Raw genomic sequence first — 13,247 nt, forward strand, 5'->3', positions numbered from 1 at the left:
CTGTGTTGAGAGAGAAAACAGGCCAGTGCAGAAAAACAGGCCAGCAAAGAAATATAGGCCTCCGTTCTGAGAGAGGGAGAGCGGCAGAGGAAAAGTTTGAATTCTCTTTAATATATATTATACAGAGGGGACTGCCAAGTGAGGCCTGAAGTTTGGCAAGCATGAGTGGAAAAGAATCCCATTCATATAGATGTGCGGTTACCTCACTATTAATGGAATGTCCAGTTTCATACAGTATTATACTCCATGATGCACACACAAACAGTGTGGATGTGGGCGGCTGCGAGCCTGTGGCTGGGTCCTGCCCTGTCTGAGAGTGGCTACAGTCCAATCAATGCCAAACTCATTCTCCAGTCCTGACGGAGTGAACGCGCTCAGGGGGACAGCAATCATACACATCTTCCTGAGGCAGGACTCCAAGTTCCTCTGCAGAACGGGGTCAGGCGGAGTTTTCTCAAACAGCATGCTGCCAAGCAACGTTAGCTTCTCAGCACTGAATATATATATATATATATATATAAAACAGGCTTATGATCACAGGAAGTGCTAAACAAACCCTCGCTCCACATAAGAGCAGGAAGGGCGTTCAGAGACAGGGCTAGTTTGTTTGTGCTTAGACTAATCCATCTTTTTTATTTATCTTTCTTTATTTCCAACTGCTCTTTATTTGTGTTTGTGTCTGTGTGGCGTCATGCCTTAAACAGCAGCTCATGTCTGAGGGCAGTCATCTTGCGGTACCTGAGGCGGGGCGCTGGACGAGAGGTGGGGGCAGTCCCCGATGCGTGCGGCGGCCCGCGGGTCCGAGGAGCTGATGAGCACGGGCGCGCTGATCTCCATGGAGTGGCGGTTGTTGAGGGCCTGCGCGGTGCGCTGCGTCATGCTGAGGGCGGTGAAGGAGTGGCGCTTCTTGGCGTTCTTCTTGCCCTCGGCGCGGCGGTGGATGGCGCTGGTGGCACTGCTGCTGGAGCCGTTGGCGCTGGCACTGCTAATGGAGCCGTTGGCGCTGGTGGCAGTGCTGCTGGAGGGGCTCAGGCAGGGGCCGGCGGGGGGGCCGGGGTCCGAGCTGGGGCCAGGGACCGGAGTGGGCTTGTCCATCTCCATCAGCTGCTTGGCCGTCTCATTCAGCTGCAGGACACACAAAGAGAGAGAGAGAGAGAGAAACAGGCCATAAAGACAAATGATCATGGAATGTGTGAAACAAACCAGTTGTGCCTTTTACTTTTACCTTACCTTTTAAAAGAGCTCTAGGATTAGGGATCTGAGCTTTGCTATAAATGCTCAGTGCATATGGTGGCTTATCAAAAGGACTGGATCTTATCAGACATTGGTCTAGTTAAAAACAGATCAGAGCCTGTACAATTTATGTTCCCGTGAGAACCTTTCAGATAAGAACATTTCAGTGAGAAAAGCCAGAAGAACTCTCCCAGAAAAGCTCTGATAGAACCAGTCTGGTTGAAAAGTTGGATAAAAGTAAAAGCAGAATATATGACCGAACCTCTTAAAGAATATGTTTACAGGGGACTTACTGTATCTGTAACAACAAGAATTGGTCCCTGGCCATAACTTTACTGATAGTAAAATACACAAACTGCAGTGATAATCATATTGAATTACTACTAATAAGACAAGATGAGAAAGTTCCAGAATATTAATAAAAGCTCACAAAGTACACTCCATAGTAGTGGTTTGGTTGATTTGGTTGATGAGGTGGTTAAAATAGTGTGCACAATTTCCTTAAAGAACTACTTTACACATCAAACAACGTGCAACACAGACAAAACTGCATATATCAAGAAGCAGAAACAGATTCTCTCATTATATCTTATTCTATAATTAGAAGAATACAAAGATGAGACCGTAGCAAAGAGACAGTTGTCACTTACAATTAACAAAAAAAGTTTTATCTTCATATTTAATAACATTCCAAAACACTGTGAGCTTTTGCAAAGGCATTTTCTGCTTTAGCAATTACCTATGAGGGCAGCTGAGGTCCACGAAGATAGGGAATGGTCTATGACTGTTAATGAGCCAGGGACACCAGCATAAAATCCATCCTGCAATCAAACTAATGATTGCAATCATGTCGGCAATAAATAGCTTCTGTTTGAAACAGCATCAGGTGGTCTCTCTCTCTCTCTCCCTCTCTCTCTCATTCAGCGAGGGGGCATTAACCTGCTATTTGTGTGTCTTTGAAAAGTGTGGTGCCAGTGTGATTTAATTACTGCCTCTGGTGAAAGCTCTGTAGCCCCTTCATGAACAGCAGGGCCTGTTTGAGCCCTTAATGTGAGGCCACATTGAGTCCCGCATAGCTGCAAGGGGCTTCTGTGGGCTTAAGTGATCCCGGAAAGCTTCCATGGGCCTGTGAGTTGCGCCCAAATGCTGCTAAATTAAGCCAGACGTGAATAAACATAGAGTGACACCTGCTTAAAGCATCTCTTTGGTACAAAAACGCACTTAAGACCATAAAAATAGCTGGTGTATGAAACACTGCCTATTTGCATCAAATAAGACGGAAAAAGGCTCATCCACTTTTGCTGTGATCTCTTGACAAATTGGCCAGTGTAGTGCGTGTATGGAACACCTCATCTTGGCTGCTGCTGGCAGATGCATCTACAACCTCCAGCGCGCTCTCATCCTTCTGGCAGGACTTCAGAACAGCATAACACCACCTCCACAAGCAAGCAGCCAGATGCAATTCCCAGCACAATGACACCCAAGGACAAAACCTATTTACACAACCGGGGGAAAAGCAGGCATGAGGAAGGAGGGGGCCTGAAAATGCAACAGCTCTACAAAAATGTGTCTTCAAATTGCACAAAATTTATCATTTCTGTCTGTCTGCCTGTAAGATCAAAAGGAGCATATGCGCATCTCTAAAGCTGCCGACACCCCAACATGCACACATTGCTATTTAAGGTCCATGTCAAAACAATCACCCACAAATACAGTGTGACACAGAAGCTGCCCTAACTGCAAACCTTGAGAAGAATGAGATTCTCCTTCACTTAGATGCTTCCCTGGGAGTCTGTACTTCAGGGAGTGCTCAGCCTGACACCCACAGGCATGTGATCGTCTGTCGTTATAAAAATGAACCTGAGCAAACTCATCTTCCTTCTCTGAGCTCAAAGGGCTCTCCATCTGTCAGCCGCCATTACGACTCGACTTAATGACGCAGTGCAGCGCAGACCTTGAAAACTCTAATAAAGCTCTATTTTTTCTAAATGTCACTGAAGCCTGTTTATTGGTGCTCAGCTGTAGAAGGCAGGTTATTCAGTGGTGGATCAATAAATATTCTTTTTGATTCTGTGTGTATTAATTCTACATTTCCATGTTAATAGGTATGCTAATATAGTCACCAGGCAGGATGAGTAAGACTAATTGATACTGAAATGACAATCGGTTATAGAGAAGAAGGTTGTTTTTAGCCTTTTTTCAAAATGTGACATTTCAGAACATTACAGTGCAGAGAAAAACAACAGCAACAAACACAACACTAGCAGCTAAAATGATTTTTAAAAAGTGAGCACTCATAATAGACTATAAGTAACTAAGGAAATGATCTTTTGTCCTTTTCTTTGTACAGCTTTTCATTGTCAAGCTGCAATGACTAAAAGCCAGTCGGGACATAATATCTCTTGGCACACAGGACAAATATATAAAGGTTAAGCCTTTAATCCTTTGGCAATGGCGATAATAATAATAGCAATGTGGGCAATTAGGGGTAATTACAGCCATATTATATTCCACAGGCCGCATAGATGGCCGTTGTTGTTTCATGTGGCTCATGTAAGTCTTTATGTGCTCACTTCATAATGGGGGGCTCACAAACGGCCTCGTTAGGCAACTGTGGGACTTTACCACTGGATGTGACATGGCATTTACCGGGGGTCACTCACTGAGACCCCTCCTACTCTTCTAGTCCTGCAGGACAGTATAGCCACTGCAGCGGTCGACATGAGCACTCTGATGCTAGCCATGATAAAGAGCTCATCACGCTTTGTAATTGTGCAACTGGGAGATGACATAAAACAGCCTTAAAATGTCTGGACTGGAGGCATAATAACACCCTGTCAAAAGCCTCTCCGAAATAACACGACACATTCCTTGCCTCATGTTGAGCAACCAAGAAAAAAGACTGCACATGGAGCCTAATTTCTACTGTATACAAGGCCATATATGCACACTGTAATGTATTCCATGTGTAAGCTCAGGCTTTTTCACGTCTCCTTTTTCCTCTCTTATCCTCCCAGGGGTGGTGCCATTCAAGGGGCCAGCATCTTCGGCAAAAACAATCTTTCATTTAGCATTCCTGTCCAAATGTAAAGGATGTACCCATTTTTCAGCATTTTGCTTACCTTCCATACTTTAGTAGCCACCACCATATGTCTGCCTTGAAAAGCATGTGGTTTACAAGCAGGAATTTTAGAACAGTCAGTGTAACCTAGTAAATTCCACATGCAGCACTGTAAATACTCTTCACAATGCACTGGCTTCCGACAATCTTTCCTAAAGCCTCGGCAATGATTACTCTGGCATCCGAAGCCAGACAGTGTGAAAGTGTATGGTATGTACAGAAAGACAATAGTCCTAATTTAGTCCATGCAGAATCACTGGGGTGTTGCGGTAGCTTTTTTTTTCCAAATGTAAATGTAGACTCTTTTTATGCTCATGTACACTAGTCTCCACACAGTGTATTTGACAAACAATAGATGATAGAGATGATAGATGATATGAGAATGCGGTGTCACAGCACTGATTCATGCAAGATAAGTGTATGCCACCCATAAGTGTTTTTATTTGAGTGTTATGATAAAAGACTATTTTACATTCCATTCAGACATCCTTTCTGGGGACTGAGACGCCAAGGCGATTAAGAGTCTCTGATACAGTTTCTTATGAAGTCCTGCTGCTCTCTCCCCTTCATGCAGGGTATGCTGGCCCTATAATCCTGTCCAGGGTAGCCGGAGGTAGCAGCAGTGGGGAGAGCTTCCCACGGCTGTCACCAGAGTCTGGGCAGGGGCAGGAGAGGCGGGAGTAGCACAGGTGGCTTTGAGCTCTTCCCTCTGGCGAAATCTCTCCTCAGCAGCCAGGAGAGGGGCTGTGCATTGGAGAAGAAACAGCCGCACCTGCCCACAAATCCCCCCCTAAAAACCCCATCACCTCCACGCTAAAACCCAGCCCCAGCCCCGGCTCCACAATATGCTTCGGGAGGCCAAGAATTGATTAAATGCGACTCTGGAAAAGTTAACGACGCAGAACCGAGAGGGGTGCACGGGCTGAATCTCAATGAGCTGGAGGTGCAGAGCTGGGGGCTGAAGATTGAGCAGTTTCTTGGCCTCACTCCTGGCCCACCAGCCTTAACTGCACCATTTGAACACCTGTCTAATTCATCCAGCCACCACCACGGTGAACGCAGAGTGAACAATTAAACTGACACGAGGCGAGGAGGGGGGGGGGGAATTACGCTAATTCAGTCCGTCCTCTTCCTGCATGCTAAATCTGGAGTCCAACTGTTTATGCCTCAGTGGAAGGAGTGCAAAAGAAAAGAGCCAAATTGCTTGGCTAAACTGCATCATTTGGTGTGAGCTAGTCTGCTAAAAATACTTGCTCCCAAGCACCAAAAGCAGACAATGATTGGCAAAATGGAGCAAATTAGATAAAGCACACTAACACATGGGAGGCAAAGTCCTAAATCTACTTGACTGGAGATGAATGCTCTTCTCGTGTGTCTCAAAGAGTCCACACATCAGCCCACCTTAGTAACCCCTGATAGAACAATCACACACTGTAAAAAGATTAGGGCAGGCAGACGGAAACTCTTTAATTAGTTTGGAGACATTTAGAGTGGCATGGGAGCGAAAGAGAGTAAACATCCCAGCAGCCCCACTGCCACCACTGAGAGCTGCTCCACCCGAGCCCAGCTGATCCCCACCCCCAACCCCTCCTCCATCACTCTGCTGGCACCTCTGGGACTGAGCCAGACCCACCCACCACAGAGGCCTGACCACAACGCCACCCAGTCCCCCCACGGCCACTTCAGCCTTGGGGCTCACTGGAGGGAGTGGCGCCTGGGTGTGATTGAGGAGTCTGAATTATTGATGTCTCTTCTCCTTTTTGGCAGCCCTCCCCCTCTCCCTCTCTCCACATACATGTACCCCAGTCATCCCATCATCACATCCTCCATCACGTCTCCAGCTCTTCTCTCTCTGGTCAGATTTACACGGCCACTCACTTCACCCTCGATGAGGTCATTCTCACTCGCAAGTTGTCACGCCTGCCTTTGCTATTGTGCAGTTAGGATGATCAATGCCTGTTTGCCAGCATAATCCATACCAATTATGAGAGCGGCCTGGAAAACAGTCAGCTATTTTTTTTCTCCAGATAACCATTTATGAGCCAGTCAATGGGGAGTGAACTGGAAGTGTATTAAAAGACGGCGAGCAGTAAATCAAAACCACCAGTCATCCCAACTCATAAAGCCCATATTACTTTCATTCGGACTGAATTACATAGTTCTGGAGTTGATTATCAGGTATGGTACACTCCACACATGCATGACCCGTCCAAAGCAATGAATGTTGCAGAATATTAGCTTCCCCCAGGTGCAGCAGGGAGGAGCAGACGCCATAATGAGGGGTAGCAGCTGAGAGGGATGCGTGGAGAAGAGAGAAGAGAAAAGAGATGAGAAGAGAGGAGAAGAGGGGAGAGGAGAGGAGAGGAAAAGAAAGGAGAAGAGAGGAGAGGAGAGGAAAAGAGGAGAAGAGAGGAGGGGAGAGAAGAGAGGAGGGGAGAGGAGACGACTTCTCTAAGCCCCCGCACGTGTCCTCTCCTTCACCTCCCCCTGCTGCAGCAGCCGACACCACTCCCCACCCCGCACATCCTCTTAAATCAATATGTAAGACCCCTAATACCCATAATGCACCTGTTTATGTGCTTTATGACGGCCCCTTTCTCCTGACATGGCATTTTGAGCCTGACACACACAGACACCATGAAGCCCCTGACTCACCACCGCCACTGTTAAATGACCGCTGGGAGTCTGTCTCTCTGACAGCTTTAAGCCTGGTGGAGTTTACTCCCCCTCTCCGTCTCGCAATTCAATGGAAAAACAACTCAAGTTTATGAGAGGTGCTACTGAGCTGTGTGTAAAGATGCAGAACTGTTGGAGATGTGTCACATATTTTCTGTTTATTTCAATTGTTTCCTCTCTAACTCACTCGGTAGCTTTACCTTCACCGAGGTTAGTAAAGAGGTGAGCACATCATGTTGAAGTAATCAACCCAGATAACTGAACCCCTGAAGGGTGCAGTTTGCTTTTTCTCATGTGAGTATCGTAGAAAAGGTAACTCTATTTCAGGCGAATTTTTCAAAGAGAGCCTTTCACAGGGAACTAACCTCAAAATCACAGACTCACCTCCACATATAAAATGGGAAAGATCCCAATTTTATCTCCCAGCATGCCCTCTGCCCAGTTGTCGTCGACCCTTCGAATCACAGTCAGAATCTCATCCTGTCGAAGAGAGAAACAGAGAGAGAGAGAGAAAGAAAAAAAAAAGAGAGAGAGGACTTTTTAAAACATCAGGTAGACTTATAGAGACAGCCTCAGAAAGCAAATGTGCATTGAAGGTATAAAGGCACAGAAATAATCCTTTGTGACAACTTGCAGTTAGCGGAGCGCTACACAGCGCAGCCTGACACGGCGGCCACTGGAGTGGAACCAAGCATTCAAATGACCACTCTCAAACACCAGGACTTCAATTTCCATGACACCTCATTTCCCTTCTCTTTGATTGAGAGCATTATAACACAATGTAACAGATAACAGCATCAATAACAGCGACACACATACACGCTTTGATAGGTTAAGAGAGAAGTACTGGCATACAAAATAAGCACGCACACCCATGATCCCATTAAAGAATACACTCATAGTAGCAATGACAGCATATCGTCTCATATTCCGTCTAAACTACGCTTCTGAAATAATAATCAGTGTTTAAATGATGTATTAGGCGCTAATGCACACGTTATAGGATTGTTCTGCATGGGGGACTTTGATGATGCAGCAGTGGCAGACAGCAGGGCATGATGCGCTTTCTACATTCATCACTCACATGTGACCTTCAGCTTCTCTCCCCACTCCATGCATCCAGGGCCATGGCATTAGCATCTGAATGGCCAAGAGACACAGCTCTGCTTTGTTTCCCCTCTAAATAGATAAATAGATTTTTTTTAAATAAATAAATAAATGTATCTCAAGTCGTGTCATGGTGCTTTTCTGACACAAGCTTTCAGATCTATTGGTGGCTGTGTACTTGACAGCATGAATTGTACATCTCTATATGAATGCGGGGGTGTGTTGTGCCTGTTTGTGTGCTATTGCCTCTCTGTGTGTGCGTGTGTGTGTGTGTGTATCTCAAGTCGTGTCATGGTGCTTTTCTGACATGAGCTTTCAGATCTATTGGTGGCTGTGTGCTTGACAGCATGAATTGTACATCTCTATATGAATGCGGGGGGGGTGTTGTGCCTGTTTGTGTGCTATTGTGCTAGTGTGTGCTTGTGTGTGTGTGTGTGTGTGTGTGTGTGTGTGTGTGTGTGTGTGTGTGTGTGTGTATGTGCTTGTGTGTGAGTGTATGTGTGTGTAAGTGGGTATGTGCATGTGTGTGTGTGCCTGTGTGTTTGCGTGTGTGCGTGTGTGTGTGTGTGTGTGTGTGTGCGTGTTCAGAGGCAGCTGAAAAGTGTTCCGTTGTGCGGAGCGTCCTCCAGATGGGGAGGAAGCAGGACGGGTGATGTGGCGCCTCTCAATGCCACCAGCACAGGGCCGCCACTCAGGCCACTTCCCCAGGATGCATCGCTCAGCACACACGGCTCCCCGTCCAGCGCCACAGCCCTGCCCAGCACTGGACATCACACGTATCAAAGAGCGGGTCAAAGACTTGTTCTCCCTGTCTATTTTCCCAAACGCTCTTCCATCTGTCTCTCATGGAGGCGCATCAGTTTCACGTTGGTTGCTGTGACATGCAGGCAGCTTTAAGACAGAAGTCACTTTCATCTCATGTGTTTGAGAGGCTCACACTGCCAGAGTCTGTCTTCTTTGCAAGCTTGTAATTGAATCCTTTTCAAAGATGATCAAATGCTCATTATTTAGATGGGCTGCTGTAGTGGTGTTAAGTCTGCATGAATTATGAAGCACTCCGAGTTGTTATTTCTCGCAAACATTTTTTCTTGGGTGTGATCAAAAGCAAAACCGTATTAAGCCAATGGTTTATGTGTGGGAAGATTGGAATGCATTGGAATGCATTTACACATACAAGACAACAAGCTCAGTGGGTACTTAAGCAATAAGCCCCGAGAGGCCGTAGGTTACACTGATTCTACAACAGCTAAGAGGCGTTGTTAGGCACAACGCGCTAGCGGACTCGAGTGGCTTACTGCTTTTCTAAAACTGTTACTATAAATACCTGGCAAAGTTTCATAAAGTAAAGGCACAGCAACTAGAAACACAACGAGTTATTCCTAGATAGTCATTCCTCCGCCAAGAAATATATTTCCTGTATCTGATTGGTTGCCAAGCAACGTCGAGACGCAGCTACTTTAACTTTTGTATCAAGTTATGGTAGCGCAGTAATAAGTAAGTTATTTTGCATTTTACAACGGCATCGAACGTGATTCAGCCAATCACAATCAAGAACCGGAACTATCAGTTTTAGAATTGGTAATACTCCATGAGTATAATTCATAGCCTTCCTGTCTGTCTGTCGGTCTGTCCTGTTGGTCACAGCCTTTCTCTCTGTCTATGTATGTATGTTTGTATGTATACATGTATGTATGTATGTATGTATGTATGTATGTATGTTTGTTTTATGTATGTCTGTATGTATGTATGTATGTATGTCAGAATATACTGTATGTATGTATTTATGTATATCCTGTATGCATATATGTGTATGTATTTGTATATGTGAATATACAGTATATATGTATTAGAGTGTGTATGTGTGTGGGGGAGGTGATACAGATGACAGGGCCTAAATTAGGCTGAACCTCTTGGGAGAGATTGGGGCGCTGAGGGCCAGTGGGGCGGCTGGATGCTGGGCTTCATTAATGATGTGCTATGGGGTGAGCAGGGACTGGCAGTAATTGAGCGGTTTGTGGCGCAAGGAGCCTTCTCTCCCAGCGTGGATTAAGGGCTGGCACAGGGCCGGCTCCCAGGTAAAATTCATTACACACTTCCTGGGCCCACAGGGAGGGAGTTAGGGGAAGAGGGAGTGTGAGAAACAGAGAGAGAGAGGGAGAGAGAGAGAGATAAAAGGGAGAGAGAGGTCAACACAGACACAGTAGAAGCTCTGCTTTACCCTTTGTCTGCCTGCCTCTATTAGGCAAGAGTGCGGTGAGTCAACAAAGCAGCAGTCTCAGCACACAGCCTGACCACACCAGGGCTCTCACACACAGGACACAGCGCTGATGCAGTCTCCCATGAAGCACTGATCTGCTCCCTGCCTCAGCACGGCAATCCAAATGATAATGAAGATCATCCCTGGCGCTTCCCTAAGGAGCTATGTGCTGTGGCACTGCAACGGGCTCAACTCGGCATCGCCAAGCACAAGAGAGAGAGAGAGAGAGAGTTAGAGAGAGAGAGAGAGAGAGAGTTAGAGAAAGAGAATCTGAAACGGATCGATTCCCACTCAGTGTATCCCGGCTGCGCGGTCAGGCTGGTTTGGGATCAGCTTTCATCACTGTGTTAGAGAGCTATTGTGTTGCCTCCAACTCGCCACCATAAATCTTGTGGACTGGATCATGTACCTTGGACACCGGGATGTAACTGAGCTGCTGTGCTCTGCCTGGACACATGCTCCACACCAACACCACACAGGAGCTTTTCTCCTGCGTTGGACCGGCGCACCACCGGAACAGCAAAGATACATCACGCCTGTCAATGGCGCATTGATCAAAAGCTTTATTGACTAATCGGCTGACCTGTAATGAAAGCATCATTAAACTGCTGGCCAGTGAAATCAATATGGTGCTGTGTGCTCCCTGAGACAGCAGTGGCGGCGCGCATGAGAGGCCCCACAGATCGGCTGCCCCCACCTGTGCTCTTGGCAGCGCGGCCGAGTCAATCGGAGAACAATGAGGCCACTGAAGGCTGGCCCTCGCCCTCTCCTCTTTCACAGGGGATGGCCCAGCTCCTTGAACATGCTCTGCATCCTGAGTGAATAGTGATCTCTCTGACTCGCTTTCTTTGACACACACACACACACACACACACACACACACACACACACACACACACACACACACACACACACACACACACACACAGAGAGAGAGAGAGAGACTCTCCCTTCTTTGAATTCTGTCTCTGGTCCAAGACGGCTGCACTATTGTGGAGACAAACCATACTCCTCTCACTACCTCCGCTTCCTGTGGGGAAGTTTGGGCCTCCGCTCCAATGACACAGACACCAGTGTAGTCATGCAGACGCACACACAGACGCGCACACACACACACACACACACACACACATACACACACACACACACATAAACAGAGCAGACAAATGACAGGCTTTGAAGTGGAGATGGAACAGTTGGGAATACAAATAAGATGTTTATGCTTGTGTTCCAGAAATGCAAAAAACAACTCCATGCACTGCTAAGGTATTGTGCTTACGTCTAAGTGTGTCAGAGGACATGAGAGAGAGAGAGAGAGCGAGAGAGAGAGAGAGAGAGAGAGAGAGAGAGAGAGAGAGAGAGAGAGAGAGAGATGGGGGCTGATTGACGGGTATGGCTCTGATGAAAGAGATCCCTCTATTGTGTTCTCCCACTCAGTATAATTACCAATGCGACACAGAAACTCGCTCTACCTGGGGACGGGCTGCATGAATGCTTAATGTACTCTCAATAACGCTGTCAGTCCTGAAGCTATATGAGAGCTGATAAAAGCGGCAGGCCTATGGAGCCCCTTCTTCCCCCATCTTCCCCTAATTGTGTGGAACAATCAACATTTTGCTCTGACCTTTTTTGGCTTAAGCAGGATGTCTGGAAATAGGCATTTTATTAAATGCCATGGTCAACATGTCCCCGGCTCAGGAAGCCCATTCCTCTTACAGACTGGACGGATAATTGCCACTGGTCACCTGATGTACTACACAGAAAATATTGAATGTTCTATTTGTCAAAATTATAAATGGTCAACAGCTCGAGAAGAAGAGAATTATTTCTCCCGTCTATGAGCAGGATCAATAAGAAAGGAACGTTTGGAGAGGGAAAAGTGCTTTGGTCTGTGCAAATTAGGTCTAAAATGTAGTGGAGGCTCAGGGCCTATCAGTTTATCAAGCTGACAGGGGCTTTGATGGGAGCGGCCGCATGTGATTTTGCTGCCTGCCCTGCTAATGAAGCCGTAATGAGAGAGGAGCTGAGGGTGAGGACGGACAGATCATAGAGGAGAGAGAGAAAGAGAGAGAGAGAGAGAGAGAGAGAGAGAGAGAGAGAGACACACACAAAGAGGAACAGGTACTGTAGGGAGACTGAAATCATGAAAATACCTGAACCATCTTTGAGAGAAGAAATGCAAATCCTGTGGGTGCCTAAATTATACTGACTGCATTTCTACTGCACACAAGACGGATCTCTCCTCATGACAATAGCTTAAAAACAAAAATAAAACTAGTTCTTGTGAGATGAGAGATAGACACATACCTTTGTGAAAGTCAAGCAGTCTTTGTCCTGGTCTTTGTCCTTGACCTCAAAGTCATAGAGTGCCTTGCCCTGTGGTGGAGTCTGGGACAGGGGCTTAATGCACTGGATGTAGCTGGCCGGGAGGAAGCCATGGCTGCCATTCAGCTCCCCATGATACCAGTTCTCATCCACCTTACGGCGCAGGATGATGATGTCGCCCTTGTTGAATTTGAGGTCACCTGGCTCCTTCCCTTCATAGCTGTACAGGGCCTTCCCACAGGGCAGCTGAGGAACATTCTAGAACAAGGACAAAATGAAAAGAGATGGCCCAATTATTTTTAGTCACTAGGGTTAAAAGATCCTTAGGATAAAAAGATTGAAGGAGCCTGTAAAAAATCCTCAATTCCCAACACTTGCCACTCATCAATTCCATATACTGCAAAAGAAGAAGAGAAATTGGCCTGACATCAGCTTTAGCTCACATTTTCAATAGCAGGATAGTAGCTTTACGGGAGAGCCCGTCCACACTTAGTCCCAACTTTAAAATAATTGATCGGAGTTAAAGCA

At 46.4% G+C, this 13,247-nt stretch overlaps 1 protein-coding gene across 1 annotated transcript in view; it reads right to left on the reverse strand.

The window, feature by feature from the left end:
• The window catches only part of LOC121702446 (E3 ubiquitin-protein ligase SH3RF3-like), a 100,291-nt gene that overhangs the window by 19,686 nt on the left and 67,358 nt on the right, over positions 1–13,247 (reverse strand). Inside the window, 3 exon segments of the mRNA XM_042084196.1 lie at positions 739–1,125; positions 7,415–7,510; positions 12,702–12,977. Coding sequence (XP_041940130.1) covers positions 739–1,125; positions 7,415–7,510; positions 12,702–12,977 — 759 coding nt within the window.

This window comes from Alosa sapidissima, chromosome 2 (assembly GCF_018492685.1).
Source record: "Alosa sapidissima isolate fAloSap1 chromosome 2, fAloSap1.pri, whole genome shotgun sequence".
In the NCBI taxonomy this organism is placed as follows: domain Eukaryota; kingdom Metazoa; phylum Chordata; class Actinopteri; order Clupeiformes; family Clupeidae; genus Alosa; species Alosa sapidissima.